The sequence below is a fragment of the Meriones unguiculatus genome, chromosome 1, assembly GCF_030254825.1.
Source record: "Meriones unguiculatus strain TT.TT164.6M chromosome 1, Bangor_MerUng_6.1, whole genome shotgun sequence".
Classification (NCBI taxonomy): domain Eukaryota; kingdom Metazoa; phylum Chordata; class Mammalia; order Rodentia; family Muridae; genus Meriones; species Meriones unguiculatus.
The window spans coordinates 32,913,940-32,936,601 of NC_083349.1; the positions used below are offsets into that span (position 1 = coordinate 32,913,940).

General features: G+C 44.8%; 1 protein-coding gene across 1 annotated transcript; it reads right to left on the reverse strand.

Annotated features, from left to right (window-relative positions):
- Positions 1–290: 290 nt before the first annotated feature.
- On the reverse strand, positions 291–20,904 carry Psat1 (phosphoserine aminotransferase 1). Its single transcript, XM_021659652.2, has 9 exons — positions 20,750–20,904; positions 17,250–17,310; positions 15,926–15,995; positions 14,098–14,303; positions 12,986–13,158; positions 8,656–8,825; positions 4,408–4,536; positions 2,044–2,181; positions 291–1,285 (listed from the first exon to the last, which is right to left on the reverse strand). The coding sequence occupies exons 1-9, from the start codon at positions 20,807–20,809 to the stop codon at positions 1,180–1,182; spliced, it is 1,113 nt and encodes a 370-aa protein (XP_021515327.1). The 5' UTR covers positions 20,810–20,904; the 3' UTR covers positions 291–1,179.
- Between the last annotated feature and the right edge of the window lie 1,758 nt (positions 20,905–22,662).

A 22,662-nucleotide genomic window follows, 5' to 3' on the forward strand; every position in this document is an offset into this window, starting at 1 on the left:
TCAGTGTCTTGTGCAATCAGGTGAAACAGGAGAGCTCACAACTGTTCTGCTGCCTCCTTTCTGGGCTAACAGGGACAGAGTTCACAAACTGAACACTGGGCTCTATGCTGGAAGGGACTCCACTGTTCCAAAAGCAAAAGGCAAGTAACCACACTGACTTGCAAAAGACCTAAGCCTTTGTCTGTACTAAAGTACCCTAATACAAGCTGCTTTAGAACCCGGCCTTCCCATCAGAAAGTTTAAACAAAGCATCTGTCTAAAAGACAAGCAGAATAATTCACAGGCAATGGTTTAGGTGCTTTGAGACTTTAATGTTCTCCACACACTCAACCAAAAACACTAACAACACAGGGACAACCGAGAAAGACCTCAGCAAAGATGTGGAATGTACAGTGTTGCCCTGGTCAAACTACAAAACAGCCATGTTAACATAGTTCAAGGGGAAGAGGGGTAACTGAGTTTTGTTTAACAGCCTTACCAGAAAGCAAAGAACCAGCCATTTCCTCTCAAGGAGAGGAAAAGTGAATCGTAGAACTTCTAAAGCTTTCTTATAAAGCGGCTTTAAAATGGGGTAGGTGAGAGGCTGCAGTGGACAGCCATGCACAATGTCATGGGCTAACCACTCTAAATGCCTCTGCAGAACTGTTTCATTAGCAATATAAAGGCACAGCTGTAAACTGTGTTAAAATACCTACTGTATAAACACTCATACAGTATGTCATCTCTTTTTGAGAATAGCAGTGTACAGATCCAAAATGCTCACAAGATTTGCTGTTGACTTTAACCAACAGTTGCAGAACCCAGCAATCTCATTGCTGTCAGATCCAGGGCTTCCCAACCTCCTTGCAATATGTGGAGCCCAAAAAATAACTAACCAGAACTGGCAGAACAAAGTCCAAGGCAAGTCCAGTGATCCACCCAGAGAAGGGAGCAGCAAAGATGACAGGCTGAACTTGTTAGAAAAGCAACAGGAAAAGTGCTTCCAGTTCAAGTAAAAATGAAGGCGGTCATTAGCTGGTCATCAGCTCTGCAGAGCCCCGATGTTTAGTCATTATTCTTTGAAAAGAGTCTGTAATAAGCACAGATTTGGAAAACTCCATGTCTGTTAAGTTTCTGTAGCCAATCCCACGTTACTCTAAATTATGCATGTTTTCACAGGCACAGTGTAGTTGGTCATGCTCACAGCTGATGCATCTCCAGAAAGTTCTTCATGAAGGCAGCCAGCTTCTCAACATCTTCAATTGTGACAGCATTATACAGAGAGGCACGGATGCCTCCCACTGACCTAGAACAAGGAAGATCCAACCAGTAAGACCAAGAAATCAGGAGGAGAAGGCATATCAATGTTAAAGCCCTTGCCTACTATAGGTTTGGACCCAAAGAACATATACACACACAAGTAAAATTTTAAAGGCATCTATTTTAGCACTAACTACCACTCCTAGGAGTTGCAGCTCTGAGCCCAGGGTACTCAACCTGCCACTGAAAACCATCCCCAATAGGTAGCACAAAGCTTCTAAGTCATTAGGAAATCCTTTGTGTGGTGAAGGTCATTCACCATGCTCCCACTAGATTACCTCAAATAGTCATTTTTTAGAGTAGTTATTGACAAGTTATTTGTACAAATTAATGGGTCTCACTGTGGCATTTACATACATGCATACACTGGACTTTGATCAACCCCAAACTATTCTTTGATAAAGAAGAAACTAAATGAGGGGAGGGGGGAAAAAAAAGCCAGATGAAGAGGATGACCATAGATTGGGGGTCATACCACTCCCTAGGCTATGTAACAGTTCCAGCCAGAGACTGAGCGCTCTGCTGCTGCAGATCTCCTGGGTGAGGACATTTATTGCTCTGGGTATCTGATGTGCAGCTGAGCCCAGTGATGGTCTCTCACTGGGGTGGAGAGCAGGCAGCCCTACCAGAGGCACTTTCAGTGCTGATGGCCTCCTATGCAAGATGCACTACAACCCAGCCAGAAGTGGTTACATCTGTAACCACTCCCCCAGGCTGTTCTGCCTGAGGATGAGGTGTGCTTACCTGTGACCCTTCAAGGAGATCATGTTGAGTTCCACCGCCTTATCAAGAAATCGCTTTTCCAAAGCTTCGTCTCCTTTGGAATTGCCAATGCGAAATGGAATATTCATCTTGCTTCTGCTCTGGCGCTCCACTGGACACCTAAAAAACATGTTTATTATTCCATCTGTGTTTCTCAGAGGTTTAATGTCACAAACAAATTTACAGGTTTTTCAACAATCTCTTGATGTGGATGCAAACATGTTTTTGTTTTAATCCCACGTGTGGGATGTGGGACAAACTATTTCCCTACTGCGGGCTCTGACAGGAGCTCTTTGCCAGCTGCAGATAGTTTAAATCCAAGGACTCGGCAGAAAGAATAAATGCCAGAACCCAGTGAGTGTGGAGTAGCTCTGAAAAAGAACAAGGTGGCAACTGTTGCTGCTGCTGCTTACTGTGTAAGCATGAAGACTTGAATTCAGATCCCTAGAACCCATGGAAAGCCAAGCGTAGTGGTACACCTCTGTAAACCCAGCTTGTGGCTAGAGAGCCACTGCAAGCCAAGAGCTCCTACAAGCATTTTAGGGGAAAGGCAATGGCAGCATGCTTATTAGCCTAGTTATCCAAGAATGCATCCATACCCTTCACCCACACCTCAGCAAGTCTTGGCTAAAAACTAAGATTGCAAATCATTCTTTTCTATTCCATGTGGCCCATGAAATACTCAAAGGGAGTTCAAGTTACTGTCTAATAGATATATCTATTACAACAGTCTAAACCTCAAAGAACTATAACCATTGAAAAGGGAGGTCCTGGCTTGCTCACTGAATATGTTTATGTGTATATGTGGAATTGAACACATAAACACAAGACACTCACATACCACATGCTACATAGTCGATGTACACCTGTACGAACCTTGAGAACTAGAGAAGATCAAATGTCATTACTATCAATGATGCTTATAACTCTCGGGCATCCCATCTGCCACTTGCAAGAAGCCTCTTGTGACAGGCTGGATGAACAAATGTCCATTTCTCATCATCTATAACTCATGAATCTGACCTATTTGGAAAACTTGTCTTTTGCAAATTGATGATAACGATCTTGACACAAGGCTACTTGTGAAATGAAAGGTGGAAATGTCAGCCCATGCCTAAAATCCCAGTCCTTGGGAATGGAAGGCATTAGGACAAATCCAAAGCCAGTCTAAGCTACATAGAAAGTTCAAGGCCAGCTGTGATACATGGTCCAAACATGTCTCAAAACAACAAAATATCCTGAAATATTGAGGGTACGTCCCATGGCTCACTCTCATAAAACAAAAAACAAGAAAGGAAGAGGCTAAAGACAGAGACCAAGATGATGCAGCTTATTCTGGAAAAGAAAGAGATTCTTCCCCAGAATCTCTGGAGGGAACAAACCAAGAATATCCTGATCTTGAACTTTGGGCTTCTAAAACTGAGAATTCTTACTGTTTTAAGCTGCCGAGTTCATGGATGCTTTATTCCGGCAGCCACAGGCAACACTACAAGATCTGTACATTGTCTATAGACCTCACAAACAAACGCAGCCAGCGATCAACACATGATCACCCATCCCTTTGTCATGAAAGTATTTAACTAGATAAAAGTCAACCCTGCCATGGTTAACCTCATTTGGACTTCAGGCCAGGTATGGGGACATCTGTCCTTAAATAAGGGAAGCAGTGAATTTTGAGCAAATCATTTATCACGTGTGAGGACCTAAGTTCAAGTTCCCAGAGCGCAAATCATGCCTGATGGGGTAGAGTGAATCTGTAATTCCAGTGCTTTTAAGGTAAGATGGGAGGATTCCTGGAAGCTCAAGGGACTGCTAGGCTACACAAGCTATGGGTAGGCATGTGTCAAGATCATCATCATTTTGTCTGCAAAAACTATTAAAAACAAAGAAACTCTGTTTCAAACAAGATGGAAGGTGAGGACTTACAAGGAGGTTGTCTTTCTGACCATACCAGAAAAATGTCCATGTGTACCCACACACAAGCCCATATGGGGATGGGGGTTAGGAGCAAGGATTTATAGCATAAGAGACCAACAGGAAGCCTTAGGCAATGCAGGTAGCTTCCTGAAAGTTTTCCAGTGTCACTGGGGAGGAAGGGGTAGAAAAGGGAGGAGGGTGAGTCCTACCCCAGACATCAATGCACACTTCCCAGGTCAGAGTATTTAGGGACATGACCCTATAGACTAGGCTTTCCCAGGGTGGGGTACAAGAGCAAAGAATTTCCCTACCTCCACCCCCAGATCACAAAGCATGGGACCATCACTCACAAGTATGCCAGTGTCCTGGGTTAAGGTAAGTTTCATGAAACAGTTTCTAATTCACGAAAGATATGATGCATTGACTTACACATAAAATCCTTGGGAATTATCAATAATCTCATAAATCATTTGGGATTTCATGGAGCTGAGCTTCTCCATGGCTTCGGCCCCGCCATTGTTCTTGATCCATTCCAGGACCATGCTCATGACGTAGATGCTAAGCAGGAATAAAACACAGAAGCACCATTAAGTAAGTTCTCCTCTGCAAAAGCCAAAGTCATATAAGCAAAATGGTACTGGGTGTCACACTGAAACCTTTAGCATCGTTACAAGTGGATAAAAAGCAGACCACTTGAAGAGCACGCCAAGAACTAGGCTGACAGGGCTGCAGCTCATGAGGTGCTCTAAAGAGACAACACAAGACACCTTAGTAATGGCATACCAGCCTCTTTAGGCCAATGGTCCTCAACCTTCCTAATGCTGCAACCTTTAATACAATTCTTCATGTTCTGGTGGACGGTCTAACATAAAATTATTTCATTCTTACTTCATAATTAATTTTGTAACTGTTATGAACTGTAACAAACATTTTTGGAGATAGAGGTTTGCCAAAGGGGCCGTACCTACAGGTTGAAAACTACTGCTCTAGGCCCTGCTAGACATGCTCCATGACATCTGACCATACATCCCCATCTCTAGACAGTCTCCCCAAAGCCACACTAAGCCAACTCTTCATCTCCAGAATCCCCAGAGTTCCTTGTTCTTAATCCGTATAGAGTTGTGGGGGATGGTCTTGCTTTTGTTTTGGTACTCACTCCTTTATTTTACACTTCTGTGAGCATGTGTGTATCTTAGATTCCAATGCTAGAAGGCCGGAAGCACACACTGTCCTTTTCTACCCCAGTGCCTCCCACCTGGCAGAGGGAGTATGGCAGCGACACACACCACAGGTTCCATCACAGGCCAGACACGCCACACGGGACCAGTCATCACAAAAATGTAAGCCTTGTCTGTCTCTGAGAACAAGCAGCCACCACTGCCCGTGTGGACACCTGGGAGTTGACCTCTTTTCAGCTCTACCCCCACAGCTGACATAAAGATCCAGCAGCAGGGTTAGCTTCCCTGGTCCTAAGAGGCGGGCATGAGACTTGACTAGACCAATCAGCAACTCCTCTGGGATTTTCTCAGCTGGGAGTGAGAACTGGCAGAACAAGACTAGTGCATCCCAAGCAGAAGGTAAGCCCTAGGTGATTTCATTTCTAGCTAAACAGAGAAGCTAACATCCCCTGCCTAGAGAAGCAAAGATCAGAAATGGAGAGCAACCTACCTGTAACTGAAGCAAGGGGGAGACTGAGGCAGGAGGATGGTTCCACCTGGGCTACAGAGTTCCAACCTGAGTTACATAGCAAGAACCTGTTCTCAAAATGAATCAAAAAAGAAATGGAGGAGATGGTGTAGGCTTTGTGTTCCTGGTTCTAGTAGGCCCAGCTACAACACAGGACCATTCCTCTCTGAGCCAAGTGTTATCTCCCACAAAACCCATGGTTGGCCCAGGGCCTGGCGAGAGCAGACAAATCTCTGCAAAGCTCTGACAGCCAAAGAGCTGCCGATCAGAAACCTCTGACACTGACTGGCTGGTCATTCACTGTCTCAACCAGGTAGGCCAAGAACCCAGGAGTTTCTTCTCAGGAGGCAACAGAAAGCAATACCAGACACACAGAAACTTTATAAATAAAGTATGTAACCCCAAACTGCTCCTACCCTACCCGGCATCTACAGCCTACTCAGCCATGAACCACAGAAACATGCCACCGGACTACCAGTGCCAGTAGAGTCATGATTAATAGTTTCAGGAAACCATGGATACTTTCACCAGATGGCTATCCTTGTATTTCAAAACTGCAGATTCTCTAAGAAAATCCAAGCAGCAAGAGCCTCTGTCAGAGCCAGACCTCAGGAACAACACTGGAGCCTAAGTTCAGTCTTGCTTGCCCGTCCTCTGTCTGCCTTCTTAGGATCTCAGTAGGCCAAACAACAGAAAGCCAACACATTTCTACAGAACACCTATAGCCAGACCCTCAGCCTGCATCTTCAATGCTTCAGCAAGCAACAGCCAGATCTGAAGGAAGCCGGCTGCCCAGAAATCAGAAAGGCGGCCCTGGAGAGAGGAAGCCCCTGCCTGCTTTCTCACCCACCTCCCTGTTAAGCACTGACACTGGACCTTTGTCAATGCTTCTCTTTTGGACTTCCACTTCATTATTAACTTACTCCTCTATCTTCTAAAGCCAAAACTCTCGACACCATTGGAGCCTTACAATGCTATGTGGATTCACAACTTGGGCTCAGTTTCTTTCCACTAGTGTACACTTTTAACTGATTGACGCCTTTACTCCTAAACTGGCTACCTACAAACACACCAAATAGGCTTACCATCTAAGCCTACCTGCAAGCCTGTCCTCTGGAACAGTGTACAGCTATGAAAAGAAAGATGGAAAAGGGCAGGCATTTAGCCTAACGGGGCAGAATGCCCACAGTACACTGCTGGGTTGAAAAAAGGATTCACACAGGTCTGAACATCACTGTTCACAGTTAACTGACACAATTAAATACATGACAGTATACAGCTGACCTCCCCAATTCATGAGTTTGGTGAAATGGGTTCAACCAAATTTGTACAGGAAAAACTTCAACATCAGTGTCTGGAACAAATATAAACAAAATTTTTCCTTGTCACTACTTCTTATCCAATATAGTATATAAGTTTTTTAAAGTACTTACATTATATTAGGTATTATAAATAATCTAGAAATGACTTAACACATGTAGGAGGATGTGCATAACTATATACTATGACATTTTTTAAAAGAGATTTGACCAGCTAAGAATTTTGGACTCCTAGGAGGTCCTGGAATGAGTCTTTGGTGGTTAATGAGGGGTGACTGAATTGGCAGGTACAATGTTTCCTTGGTAACTATTTACTTGGAAACTTTTACTTAAGAGTGGTTGTTAAGATGACCTTGTACTCCTGATACTTCTGTCTCTAAGTCCTGGGAATACAGGCGCATGTAACCATGCTTATATCTTATATTTTCACCAACTGAAATAAGATAATTGGATAAAAGACATTTTTTCCTCACGCTGGAGATTAAAACAATCTATGCTTAGCAGCTCACTATGTCTAAGCAGAAAGTGTTTTATGAAGTTAGAAGGGTTGTTTAATCTTTTCCTCCATCCACTAATAGGGTTGAGTGAGTTCTAGTCAACCCTATTAAAAAGAATGTCATCATAACCCTTTATTCCAACCCAGTTCCTGTCAAAGACTACTGAGCAACAATTCATGGCCCAGTGTATCCACAACAGTCAAAGAATTCCCAGGGCCCACAATCTTTTGGCTCTGACCAAACACAGAAAACAAAGCACAGCATTAGGACACACTTGCATCCTTATCTGCCTACAGATAAGAGGGTTCTGGGTGCCTCCTCTGCTCTGCTCACACTGTCATCTCCATGAGGTGATGGCTCTCAGCAGGCCACTTCTAACCTTAAATGTTACCAGTGAAGTCACACAAAAGCACACAAACTTTCCTTCTTTTTGTCTTATAATCAAAGAAAAGAAATTGGGAGTGAGGGGCAGGAGGAGAGAATCCACCAAAACCCTCTACCTTTCACCTTCTATGCATTTGCTCAGGTTCAATCTAAGTATTCATCACCCAGACTTATTCTAAGACAGCATTCCAGCATTATGAGAAAGAAACTGTTACTTTTCTGGGATTTCTGGCTCAGCAGCCTCAGGGAGGGATGTCCTACAGAGGGGGTTTCCATCCCAGGCAACAGCCAAAGGATTAGGAATGACCAGGAGAGTTAACCCCAGAAATACTCTACTCTAAGGAAAGCAGGGGACACAGGAGACTAGTCTGTATCATGTGAGTGACACAGAAACAGAGGAAACAAACGTCCAACTGAATTTTTACTCCAAACTCTTCCCTTTCTTGTATGGGTGGGAGGCATTTTCTACAGCAGGGAAAGAGAACCCTGATACCCTTATCCTAGCCTGACCCTATTCCTTCTAGAAAGCCACCTTGTTTGTCTGAGACACAGGCCATAGCACTTTATCTATAGAGAGCTTATGGGTTAATGGTCAACAGTTGGAGCCTGGGTTATCAAGATCAAGCGAAAAACCAAGGTTGTCATCGCCACAAAAAGGGCAACAAGCAAATCTGAACGAACAGTGCTGGACAAAGAGTGCTGAGTGTGTCTGGGCTCCTGGGTCAGCGGCTAATGAAGCATACCCTTCTTTATCTCCACCCTGACAGGAGACTGCAGTACCCCAGACTTACCTGAAACACGGAGGTGTGTTATACAAAGAATTGTTGCTGGCCTGCACCTTGTATTCGAGGACTGAAGGGCACTCTCTCAGAGCAAACCCCAGCAGGTCATCACGGACGATCACCACCGTCACCCCGGCAGAGCCAACGTTCTTCTGAGCACCAGCAAAGATCACCCCGAACTTAAAAAAAGAAACACCGGCTATTTCAGAAGCATCTCTGGCTATACCTAAGCCATGCATGCTGTTATCTAGCTCTTCCCTAAGTGCGGTTTTTTAAATGAAGGAATGGACCCGTTCCTGCCTAGCAGCCTGCCATACTCTAGGAATCTCTGCTCAGAAAAGCAAGCCAGCACTTCTAAGGGCCAAGGCTTGGCCTCTGCCAGGAAGAGGCGTCCCACGCCCAGCACTGTTTAATCCTGGGATATGTTCATGCTCTCACAATCTTTCTTCTACTTCCAATCCAGTCTTTAGAACAAGCCCTCGAGGAATGAAGAGAGAAGATAGCTCAGCAGCTAAGAGTACTTGTTGCTCTGAGACAGGACCCAGGTTTGTTTGCCGGCAGCCACACTAACTCACAACCATCATTAACTTCAGTTCCGGGGGATCTAACACCCTCTTCTGACCTCTGAGGACTCCAAGCACACACATGGCATCTATGCATACACACACAAAGGCAAAACACTAATACACATATAGTAAGAAATTAATAAATCTTTTAAAATTTTTATTTTAACTAAGTAAAATAAGCCCTCTGGGCCAGGTCGGTGGTGCACATGTATAATCCCAGCACTTGGGAGATGCAAGCAGAAGGATTGAGTTCAAGGTCACCCTTGCTTGGCTTCATAGTGAGTTCAAAGCTAGCCTGGTACACAGGGTCCTCTGGACTGAAGTACAATTTCATAATATAGCACACTTATCATGCATAAAGCCTGGGCTTCATAGCCAACATTAAAAAATAATAATCAAAATGGGGCCTCCAAATCTTTAGTAACCAAAATAAAATACTATCATTTAATGTTTAAAATAGTCATTTGTACAATGGTTAATATTTTCATAATTTGAAATGACAAAATTTTAGCAACATATTTTTCTTTAAATATTGAAATCGTTAGAATATAAATATTTAAAAAGTTAAATGACAGGCTGTAGAGATGGTTCAGTGATTCAGAGCAATTATTGTTTTTGCAGAGCACCTGGGCTCTATTCCCAGGACTCACATCTTCTGACCAGCATCAGACACACATCTGGTGTGCCCAAATGCTTGCAAGCCAAATATTCATAATGTAAAATAAACAACAACAAAAATTAGGTCAATTAAAGAAATCAGAAACTACTGTGAAGGGGAATGCTGCAACACAACATGAGTGGGTGGACACCTAAAGGAGAATTGTAGAATACACCAATGTCTAACAGTTCTTGGAGACATTTTGTTGTGCAAGGTACAGAGCTGTTTCTCTGTTATCCCATGAAACCTTCAGGAAATCAAGCAGGGGTGTGTGGTTTACAACTGACATGGTTTGGAGTGGCTAAACAGAAATAATCCCAATACGAAGGAAACAGGAGGGTTTCAAGTTCAAGGCCAGGCTGGGCTGAGCTATGCAGTGAGACCATTCTTTAAAAACAGAGCAGCCAGGCATGGTGGCGAACCTCTTTGGGCCAGAGGATCTCTGCTAGTTCAAGGCCAGCTTCGTCTACAAATCCAGGACAGCCAAGGCTACACAAAGAAACCCTGCCTTGAAAAACAAACAAACAAACAAATAAATAAAAACATGGGGCATGGCTATAAACCAAATATCATAAATCTGTATCACTGAATACTAGTCTAAAACTGAAGTTGATATATGCCACAACATGAACCTTGAAGACATTAATGAATTAAGCCAAATACTAAGGAAAAAATATCACAATCCATTTACAGAAAGTCCCTTGAGTACAAATTCAGAGTTGGATAGTGGTTCAAAAAGGCTGGAGGTGTGACATTTTAACAGGTCCAAAGTTTCAATACAAAATCTGAAGGTCCTTGGACTTAGACAGAGGTGAAGGCTGCATAGCAATGTTAATGTGCTCAACGTCACTAAGCTGCACACCTAAAAATGGTCAAAATGGGGCCAGAGCCTGCCAACTACACTTACGCATGGCAAGTCTGCATCCATGCACAGTCACAATTGCAGAGAAATTTTAATCCAGGCACATGGCAAGGAATCCCATCTGAAGACCAGGCCTATGTGATCCAGCTGAAATACAGACAGGCCTTTAATCCCAGAGGCACAGAAGCAATCTGAGTTCAAGGCCAGCCTGGTATAGTTTCAGGTAAAGAAAAGCTTAGGTCCAGGTGTGGTAGTATACACCTTTAATCCCAGCCCTCAGGAGACTAGAGCCATGCAGACCTCTGAGTACTGCTCAAGCAGTTTGATTGAGTTAGTAAGTTGAGAGGCAGTGCAATGGAGTTGAGTTCATGGTGTTCTGTTCATGGAATTCAGAGGCAATTTTTACCAGAAGATTTAAAAAGACAGGTTGAGGAGAGAAAAAGCTAGATAAAGGTGAAGAGAGAATGAGCCAAAGAATGAGGACACAGAAGATTAAAGAGACTGTTAGAGTTAATTTTTAAAGCCAAGCAGAGTAATTCAGTCAGAAGCTGAGATAAGCCAGTTTTAAATCAGTCATGTAGGAAGGGAATTTGAGCCAGAGCGGCTGGTTTGAACCAGCCAGCCAGAGTTCAGAAAGAACTAGAAAGGGTGAGCTTATTCAGCAGTAAGTCTCAGAGGCTGTACACCTAGAGTAGGCTGTACAGAGGCTAGAAGCTTCCAGGAGTAGGCCTAGGTTAGCAGATGGAGGCAGTAGGCCTCAGAGACAATCAGCCAAATAAAAGTTAGTTTTACACACAATAATAATAGGTAAATTGTGTATACACTTAAAAAAAAGTACAACAACAACACTGTATATGTTTGGTTGGCCTGGAACTCAAAACATATACCAGGAGCTACCACTAAACTCAAGAGATCCACTGCCTCTGCTTCCTGAATGCTGAGATTAAAGGTTTATGCCACACTTAATTTGTTGTTGTTTTTTTTTCGAGACAGGGTTTCTCTATATAGCCCTGGCTGTCCTGGAATTCACTGTGTAGATCAGGCTGGCCTTGAATTCAAAGACCTGCCTCAGCCTCCCAAGCACTGGGACTAAAAGGGTGCACTACCCGGCTGACTTAGTGTCTGCACGTAGGCCTACACGCCAGAAGAGGGCACCAGATCTCATTACAGATGGTTATATGGTTGTTGGAAATTGAACTCAGGACCTCTGGAAGAACAGCCACTGCTCTCAACCACTGAGCCATCTCTCCAGTCCCTTAAATTTTTTAAATATGACTAAAATACATTTTAAGTATACTTTACCACATTAAAAAGGGGGGCATAGTGGCCCACAATAGGCAGGCTCTCTGTTCATTCAAAGCCAGCCTGGTCTATACAGTGAGTTCTAGGATGGTCAGGGATACACAGAAACCCTCTCTCCAAAAAACCAAAACAGGGTTTGAAGGAGGAGGTGGAATTGTTACATCTCTTTTTAGAATTTGTCTTGCAGCACTTCTGACCTTCATAGAAAACACCACCACCACCACCACCACAAAAAAGGAGGGGTAAGGAGATGGTTCAGCTGGGAAGGGCACTATGCAAGCCTGGTAAGTGGAATGCAACACCTGGAGCCACATAAACTTGGACAAAGAAAACTCCTTAAAATTGGCCTCTGACCTCTATGCATCCATCTCTCCCTCACTCAAGCTCACACAGCCACAAACTTGCAGACACACACACATACAGATGTCAAACAATAAGTTTAAAAACCAAATTATTTTAAAGGCAGACTACCACTTAGCTAGCTTGGATGCTGTTTTTAAATACTTTACTGTCCCCTCTTTTTCCATGTACCTGCTACAATGCCCCTCACCCTGTACCTGCCCAGCCTTAGCAGACCGTACAAGTCTGTATTTGCTGTTAGTGGACTTTCAGAGTTCAGGCTGAAAAAGGCAAGGGCGATTGGCGGGAGACGGGGAGTTCTTCATAGTTCCCAAGGTACCCTGCTCCTGACTTTGGAACAAGCATAACACTTCCAATGTGCTAGCCAACAAGTTTTCAAGAGCAGGCAAGTTAGGCCGTGAGCAATCAGACTTAGACATTCTGATAGCTAGTAATGGCATAAGCAGTTGTCAGCCTGCTGACATCTACCCTGGCTTCAGGGGCTATGCCAATGCCAACACCATCCCCAAAGTCTTTCCTCTGGGCACATAGATCAAAACACCACAGAAAATATTCATTCACTGGGTTCCCCACCAACCTTTCATACTCTACCTTGGAAACGTCCACCGGCCTGGATAAGAAGTTTGAGGACATGTCACAGACCAGCACTGCTCCCTTGACGTCTGGTATAAAGTTGAACTCCACCCCATGCACAGTCTCGTTTGCACAGAAGTACACATAGGAGGCGTCAGGGTTGAGATTCCAGGTGCTTGGGTCTGGAATTTCTATCACAAAGTGCAAATTTGAGGCTCTGCATATGTCCTGTTTTCCATTTGTAAATGACGCGACCCAGGAGACTGGTTAATTTTCTGAGGGGAGGCTGACTCCAAAGCACCTGACAAGTTCAAGGACCCACCTACCTACTCTTGCCTCCGTCCCTACCAGCTGACGATGACCCATCACAACCTTGGGATTTACTGGGCAGAAATAACATTCAAGTGCAGCATAGAGGGGCCAAGTGCACTGGTGCACATGCAATCCAGCACTCGCAGGCTAAGACAGCAGGACTGCTCTAAGTTCAACGCCAGCCCTGGACATCAAGACTACCAGGACAGCCAGGGGCACATTAAGAGACCCTGTCTCAAAACAAACAACAAATAAATGAACAAAACCAAAGAAGAAAAAGAAGAAACGCAGGTTATACGTTTTCTTGTCATCCATCGAGCCTACACCTGTTGCTGTCCGTAGGACCCCAGCTTACCCATTACTCCGCGCCCATGTGGTTCCAGCAAAGTCCATCAAATCCCCACCCCTACAGGTAAAATGTGACTTAGGCAGGATGAGTGACTAAGTCACAGCAGGGCATGTGACACTCTCGTTGGAATGCTTCAACAAGGGCCCTGAAACTTCGAAGAGTACATTTACAACAAGTTAAAGGCATCTGCAGCCATCTTCCTAGAAAAGGCACTCTTCTCCAGACTGCAGTCTTCCAAGGAGGAGATTAGGAGCAACCAGGACATGGGCAGCATCACTGGGCATGCCCATAAACACACCAAACTGGTTCCTGGGCTTTTAGCAAAGCAAGACTCTCAGGAGTAGGAGTAGTTAGTAGGCCACCATAGCCACACAATCTAAACGAGATAAGTGGGGACAGGGTAGCAAAAGAACTGCAACGGTAATGGCCAGTTGCCACCTCACAGCCTAGCTCAGTTCCCAGAACTTACTTGTGTAACTTCCAAGTTTAGGGTGGACAATGTTCACAGTCCCAAACTTCTTGGCTTCTTCCGCAGCCTTAGCAGACCAAGCTCCGGTCACTACATAGTCAGCGCACCTTCCGGCTTTCAGGCCAATCAGGTTTAAGGGGACAGCACTGAACTGGCCAGACCCACCTCCTTGTACAAAGATCACCTTGTAGTTGTTGGGAACAGCTCTGGGCATGAAAACAAGTGACAGTAAATACATAAGCTCACATCAAAGATGGAGAACGAGGGCTGCTCCACCAGGTGCATACTTTCAGTCTAACTCCAGAGATTTGCAGAGATGACTCTGGTGAAGTGCGTGTACTGTTTCTGCAAAGGACTTGGGTTCGGTTCCCAGCACCCACAACTGCCTATAATTCCAGAGTATTCCATGTCTTTTTCTGACCTCTGTGAGCACACACACACACACACATATAACATAAACCCTAAAAGAAAAAGTAATACAGTAAAGTCTCACTATCAGTCTGCACATACATACAAAATAAATCTTAAAAGAAAAAGGAATACAGTAAAGTTTCACTGTCACTCTCTTACTCAAGTTAGTCACTTATTTACTGTTTTTTTCTGACACTTAGCATAGAAACCTATGGTGACTCCTTCCTTTTCTGAGTAATGCCCTGCCTTCTTAAGGGATTCCTGCTTCTGCTGCCCAACCCTCAGAATTCAACTATGGCCAACCCCAACTCAGAAAATAAGCAGTGAGCAAAGCAGTGAGCTGGCCAGTAGGACCTGGCTGAGATCTTTGCTCAAATCACAGATGATGACCTTTTCTATTATGTGAAAGGGATACTAATCTTGCAAACACTGGTGGCCTCCTGGCAAAGCTAACACAGATGAGCAGGTCTTTCTTAGAAAGATCTGCCTGGTGCCAACAGGGCCCCTAGATCCTCCTTTGGCTACACAAGGTAAACCTTGCCATTTTTGCTTGAACCAGTGAGTTGGGTCTGTCACCTGTAACCATACTGAGCCAGGCATCCCTGAGAGTTGTCCATCTCTGATAACTCTAGAATCTAGCTGAGTAACCAAAAACCAAACACAAGTCAAGACTAAGTGCAAAATGTTTTGACTGTAGAATGGAAAAGATGATCAAACTGGCTGCACAGATCCTGAGCCTCACATAGTCAGAGCTGAGGGATGAATAGTTAGAGGACAGAATCCCAGCATCAGTACAAAACAGAGGGAGCTGGGCACTGGTCTGTGAATGTGACACAAAAGCTAGGAAGACAGGAGTGGAGGACAAGCCAAGCAGATGATCACCAGTTCTTAAACCTATTGGTTTCTCCAGACATTCTAATTCAGTAGTACTGAGCTGGTCTTAAATTTTAATATCTACCCTATCTAAATGACTCTTAAAAATTACAGGAGGCCTACTATTAAATTAGTTATGTTGACAGTAGTGACCATTTCATTGTCATTTTATGTGCTAATAATGAATTTGACAGTACTCAGAAGATTTAATTATGGACATTCTAAACAAAGCGCGTAGTATAGAAAATAATGTAATGAACATCCAGGTTTACGGCATACAGAACAAAACGAACAAGTTGGTCGTTTAAAAAACTTACTGCAATATGGGGCTGGAGATCTGGTTGGTTGAGAGCATTTACTGCTCTTGCAGAGAACCTAGGTTCAGTCCCAGCACGCAAATGGTGGCTCACAACAGTCTATACTTCCAGCTTAGGGGATCTAACACTTACTCTGACCTCTGAAGGCTTCTATGTGCTGCACAGACATATACTCAGGCATACACACACAAAATAATTATTTTTTTAAAATACTTGTTAAAACTTACAGCAATTCCCTCACAAGATTCTCTGTGTTGTTAATAATCTTGGCAAAATCTGATGACCTGTGACTCATTTCTGTGGAAGCAAAAAAACAAAACAAAATTTCAAGTACAATACCAAAGAAAACTGCTTGTGAAATTTACGGAGAGATTACATTAAGAAAAGCTCTGAGTTCAGATAGTAGGCACATTCTCACTTAGAGTAGGATGATTCACACTGATGTTGAAACTGTGAACATTTCAGTCCTGCAGTCAAAGTTCAGTGATTTTTAAGTGCCACAATGACTTATTATTAGGTTCTGATCAGACCCTGCTCTATTTCTTTCTCCCACACTAGAGACACAGAAATAAGTCTAAGCAGAAGTGGTATGCCCACATCATTCCACAGTCCCAGCATTCAGGAAGCTGAGGACCAAAATTCAAAGCCAACCTGAGCTAACAGCAAGATTTTGTCTGGGAGTAGGCATAGTGGCTTATTCCTATAACCTCAGCATTCAGAAGACTGAGGCAGAAGAACTGCCACTGTCAAGGGTTCAAGGGCAGCCTAGACTACATTATGAGATCCTATCTTAGAAAAGAAAAAGAAGATGAAGATGAAGAAAAAGCCAGACATGATGGCACACACCCTAGCACTTGGGAGGCAGAGAGAAGATCTGTGAGTTCAAGGCCAACTGGTCTACATAGAGAGTTCTAGCACAGCCAGGACTACATAAAGAGACCCTGTCTTAAAAATAAAGAAAAAAGCAAAAAGGAGCAAAAAAGCAACAAGAAACCTAAGTCTATGCCCCAAACACCAAACATAACTAAGGAACAGCTAACATAAGTAAGGAAGATAGCTGATTCTAAAGTCCCTTCACATAATTCAGCCTGTGGAACACGCAAGAAATACATAAATAATTGTAAAATTTAGAGCTTGGAGGTTCTCTTCCTAAACAACACAGAAGCAAATGTCTAATAAAGAAATTATTAATGAGCAAGATCTTAGAAGCATGTGAACTTTTTAACCTCTACAGATCCTTATTTAAGTATAATAATTAAAAAAACTTTACATTGACTGTGAAGTAATATTACAGTCGATTGGTGGCCCTGCTAGGCAAATGTATAGTATCCACACCTTGTGATCAGTGGAAACCAATGAACCAGTGAGCTATGTCTAAACTCACCAGCACTTAGGCTGTATTCAGTCTTTACTCCAGCAAACATGCAACCCAAGACATTAAATGTGCCTGTAACACCCTACAGTAAGACTATACAGAGGAAAGCCTGGGCTGGAGGCATTTTTGTTCCTGTTTAAACTAGGATAGTAACAGAATCCAAAGGTAAATCTTACCAAGCACACTGATGCCAAGTCCTTTGTAGTCTAGGAGCTGTTTCTGTATCTCTAACAATACCTAGGAAAAGAAAAGAAGATTTCAACATGCTGTGCACAACTTTCCCTTTTCAGCAGGTGGTAGAGATCAGCAGCTAAGCAGAGGCCCGAAGGTACCAGGCTTCTGTTTCCCCCCATAGTTAAGTCCTTTCCCTCACCTCCCAGAGCCTCACTGCTACAATCTTCACAAGCTGGGCCTGAAACTAAACACGATTGATCCAAGACACTTTCTCAAAGGCATGAAATTACCAATTCCCTAGAAACTTGCCCTGCTACAAATCCCTCTCTCTTAGAGCCCACATATTAGACATAGAAAGTTCTCAGTTCAGAAACTAACAGGAACAAAAGGTAGTTATGTCCAAATCATACAGGTAGGTCAATTTCTCATGGGGGGCAGGTGAGGGAGCGCTAAAGTGGTAGATTCTGATAGACGGCACTACATAAGGATCAATGATAGAGCCATTGCCTAGCACAAAGGAAGCCCTGGGTTTAATTTGCAGCAAAGCTGGGCAGAGGAAAGGGAGGAGGGAGAAGGAGGGGGCAAGAGAAAATGTATTCAACTCAGGCAGAAAGAAAGATTTTCTTTCAGTTGTGGGCTACATCTTCACTTCACACACTATCATTCCATTCTGATAAGGCAGCCTTTGAAGGGCCATGGGGATTTACTGATGTGAAATTAATTGGGAAACACATCATTCACATAAATATCTCTTATTAAATCAAATAAGTAATATTCCTATGAAATGGAAAATAGAAGCTAGGGTTACAGCTAAGTGGAATATGTGTCAGGCACACTGGAAGCTCTTGGTTCAATCCCCAACACCAAAAGAAAGAAAATCAGGAGAGGGGTAGGAAAAAGAAATAAGGAGGGGCAGAAAGAAGTGTGGAGGAAGAGACAGGAAGTAGGATGGATATGTTCTCTAAAACAGGAAATTTTTTTAAAAATCAGTAAAAAATCATGAGATCTCAGTTTGCTTAAAAAAAAAAAAAAGGTCAATATGTTGAATGTTGCTGAGACAAGAAATGGGTCCTTGCAGATATCCATAATGAAGGCTCAGGCAAGGCCTATGCCTTCAATCTCAGCACTCAGAAGGCAGAAGCAGGTGGATCTCTGTGAGTTCAAAGCCAGGAGTTCAAAGCCTGTGAATTCCAGGATAGTCAAACCTCTGTAAAGAGACCCTGCCTATAAATAAATAAATAAATAAATAAATAAATAAATAAATGCTCTGAAGTTTTGCACAAAGTGCAAATACCCTGTGAAGAAGAATCCAAATGGGAGCTAGCACCAAGATACTAGCTAACACCCAATGTGGTAGAGTGCGCCTTCAATCCTAACACTTGGGAAGCAAAGCAGAGGCAAGCAGATATGATTCTGAAGCCAGCTTGGTCTAAATAATGTTACGGGTCAGCCGAGTCAATATAATGAGACCTTATCTCAAACAAACCAAAAAGAGATACTAGCTAAAAATTAGCCTAGACAGGAGTTCTGCAATGGAATCTCGGCTTTTCCTGTGTATACTTGGATTAAACAGGACCTGATTTTGCAAACGACAAGCATGAGCTCTTATCAGATCTCTCCAGCAACTACCTGCAATCATCACTGAACTTATTTTTAGGTTTACTCTCTTCTTCATTTATTTATGTGTGCCCTCAGAAGCCAGGAGAACGTATCCAACTCCCTGGAGCTGGAGTTGCAAGCAGTTATGAACAAACCAAAGCGGGCGCTGGGAATCTAAGGTACATCTATCTCTCTAGCCCTGTATTTTTCCAAGTGCATTCCTTAGAAACCACATCTGTAGGTTTATAACCAGGACTGAAGAGACGGCTCAGCTGCTCTTCTAGGGGACTGCAGTTTGATCTCCAGAACCCACAGTTGGCTCACAAATGCCTCTAACTCTTTTTGCCTCCTCAGGCACCTGACCTTGTGTGCACACACCCACACAGAGACAGACATAAATATAATTTTTTAATTTAAATTTTATAATCAAAATCACTATTTTTTTTTAAAGATTTCTATCCAAAAGCTAGACTGCTGAGCTATCTCTCCAGCCCCAAGTACGGCGTTTTATAAATTTCCTTTCTTCATGGATGACAGTCACAAAATTTTTGAAAGCTTCTTTAACCTTTAGAATTCAACTAAATCAAGAAGATTCCTAAATTGAAGTTAAAAACGCATGCCTGTAATCCCAATGTGCCTACTAGTTTTGTCAACCTGACACAAGCTACAGTCCTCTGAAAAGAGGGAATCTCAATTGAGAAAATGCCTCCATAAGATCAGGCTGTTAGCAAGCCTAAAGGGCATTTTCTTCATTAGTAAGGGTCTAGTTCATTGTGGGTGGTGCCATCCCTGGGCTGGTGGTCCTGGGTTCTGGAAGAAAGGCTGGGAAAGTCATGGAGCGCAAGCCAATAAGCAGCACCCCTCCATGGCCTCTGCACCAGGCTCTGCCATCAGGTTCCTGGCCTCTCTGCTTTTGATAATGAACTGTTATAGGGAACTGTGAATGAAATAAACCCTTTCCTCCACAAGTTGCCCTTGGCCATGGTGTTTTACCACGGCCATAGTAACCCTAACTAAGAGAGACTCCCTTCTCTTAGGGGGTGGAGGCAGGAAGAGTTCAAAGCCAGCCTGCAGTACAAAGTAAATCCTGGGCTAACCTGTACTGAGGCCTTGCCTTATCCCACCCGGCAAAACAAAACAAGACAAAAAAACAAAAAAAACCCCACTATAAAACCAGAACAAGGTGGGGGTGGTGGCCTCCAGAAGGTCCCACCGTTCTAGCGAAGAGCGTCACGGAACTGTAAGGGCCGCCGAATGAGCCCTGTTCTCAGCTCGTGCGGCTGTCCCTACCAAAGCAAGGCGTCTTTCCCCCCTCCACGCCCTAAGACCCAGTTCCTAGCCCACAGAGGCCGCGGTGTCCCGGGGAGACCGCCAGCGTTCAACAATAGGGAATTGTACAACTCTTGGCCCTGTCCGCGCACTGTGGCAACCCGTTATCAGATGGCAGCTCGAGCAGCTGGTCCCCGGGCTCCAGGCCGCGAGAGGGATCTCATCGCGCGCAGCTGGGGTGCGGGGGGACCCGCGCAGGACGGGACGGCGCCCCGAGCGAGCGAGTGGAACCGGGCCAAGCAGACTGCGGCCTTTCGGAGCGCGAGGAGGACGAGCAGGTTCCCAGGCGAGGGGCTCGGAGCTGAGCGGGCTCGGCGCAGGCGAAGGGGAGGGAGAGACCGACAGCCTTCAGCGGCCTGGCTGTGCGCCCCCCGGAAGCAGACGCGCCCTCCCCAGGCCGCCCCCCGCCGACCGCCCATTCATTCACACCCCCACGCGCGCCCGCGCCGCCGCGAGGCCCGGCCTGAGGCCGCCGGTGCGCGCCGCCGAGCCCGCGTCCCTGCCCCGCCGCTCGCGCCGGCCTCCGCGGCTACACCGACGCCTGGGTCCCGACCGGAATCCCCGGCCACATTACCGAGTGTGGCAGCTTGGCAGGCCCGGGCCCGAAGTTAATCACTTGCTTGACGGCGTCCATGGTGCTGAGGCGACAGCGACGGGAAGCGGCCGAGGCAAGAGACCACGCGAACTGCCCGCGTCTTCCTAGGCGAGGGCGGGGCGGGCTCCAGCCCGCAGAGTCGGCGCTCCATTGGGCGGCTGTCTCAGGCCGCGCGCTGATTGGCTCTCGCCTAGGAGCTCGCCTCCCCATTGGCCACGCTCACCATCCGAGCCTGCCATCAATTGCTCCTCCTGGAGTTTAGAATTTCAACCCGCCTTTGCGAACGCAAGAGGGCAGGGGATTGCACCAGCCGCCCGCGTGATGGCAACGCCTTCTGCCTTCCTGCACCTCTGGGCACAGAGTCCCCGGCCCTGGCCTCTAGCCAACTGAGAGGTGGCGCGCAAGCCCATTGCACCTGGTCCATCCCACGCTGGGCTGGGCTGGGCTGGGCTGGGCTGGGCTGGGCTGGGCTCTGCTGCATTTGTCCCGGAGCCAGTCCCCACTTCGTGTTCACCAGACTTTTCTTAGACCCTCCAGTGTAGTGATAACTCACCCAAAGAAGCATGTGGAGGGTGAGGCCATAGGATTGTGACCCGGTGCACCGGATAATCACAGCACTCAGGAGTCTGAGGCAGGGATAGGTATTGGGAGGTCAGCCAGGATCTACACAGAGGGACACTGTCTCAAAAAATAACATTAAAAGCCTTTGCATTTGCACATGGGCTCTAACTCCACTGCACCATGAAAGGACGGAGGTGGCTAAGAGCGTTGGGGGCAGCCTGCCATTTCTACCCCTGTACCCCATCCTCAGCCAGAAGAGCCTCTTTCAAGTTGCTGACTCTCCATTCTCTTCATCTCTTTGATGAATTGAGGAGCAGGAATCCGAATTTTGGCTCTCTCTTGGCCGGAGCTCCTCCAGCTGTGAGGATGTATTAACAGGAGTGTAATAAGCAAGCTGAATGCAGTCCGGACCAGAGGAATGTGGCCCTAAGCCGAGCTGGGCACAGGGCCAAATCTGTTCAAACTTTTCCACACAAGTTCTTTTTTCAAAAGAGTTGCGCTGGAGGCTCACTTAGAATTCTGGAACACGAAGGCCCCTTCCATGCAAGTTCTTTTAAAGTCCAGAACATTTTTAAAGCTTTTTTTCTTCCTATTTTGCAGTTTAACTCAGATTCCTTTACTATAAAAACATTTTTCCAAGTTCTTTCCTGCAATGGATGGCAGGAAAAGGCACAGTGCCTACTGAGTGTTAACCAGAGCATCGGTAACCTCAGTTTGACAGGCTTGCAATCCAGCCTTTGGGACATTTGGGCTCTTGTTTTTCTATAGCCCATAGAAGGGACGTGGCTGAGAACAAAAACACTACTTTGAATCTGGGTAAGTAAAGCAAAACTCTTAGAAAAAGCTGAATAGAGCAAGGTCATGGCCTTCTTCAGCACCTTCATTTAGAAAATTGCATAACTGTTTCATATCTTTAATCTTAGTACTCTGACGGTTGAGGTAGGCAGATCTTGAGTTAAAGGCGAGCCTGAACTACAGAACATTAAGTTCCAGGACAACCAGGGTTACACAGAGACACTCTGTCTCAAATAAATAAATATAGGAAAGAAAATTACATTACTGATCAGACAGTTCCAGTCAAATAAGGTTTGTCATATACCCACTGTTTTACGTAATACAGTGGTTTTAGACAACACAACACACACACACACACACAGTTACTCTGCTAGAGCAGTGTTTGCCTTCAGTCTTTGAGTTCTAAACTCAAGTCCGCCTGTCCTAGAGAATGAACAGAGATGAGGCAGGATAGAAGGAAGGAAAAACTAAAAGTCCCACACACTGTGGTTTCTTGAATGAGCATCAAAAAACACAATATAGAGCTGGAGAGATGA

What these genes read in the sequence shown, in the direction of transcription:
- Psat1 (XM_021659652.2), bottom strand. Translation starts at nt 20,809, where the DNA reads ATGGACGCCGTCAAGCAAGTGATTAACTTCGGGCCCGGGCCTGCCAAG. An exon ending in CTGCCAAGCTGCCACACTCG is followed by an intron (nt 17,311 to 20,749) that starts GTAATGTGGCCG and finishes TTCTTTTCCTAG; the next exon opens with GTATTGTTAGAGATACAGAA. An exon ending in ATCTCCTTGAAGGGTCACAG is followed by an intron (nt 1,286 to 2,043) that starts GTAAGCACACCT and finishes TCCTTGTTCTAG; the next exon opens with GTCAGTGGGAGGCATCCGTG.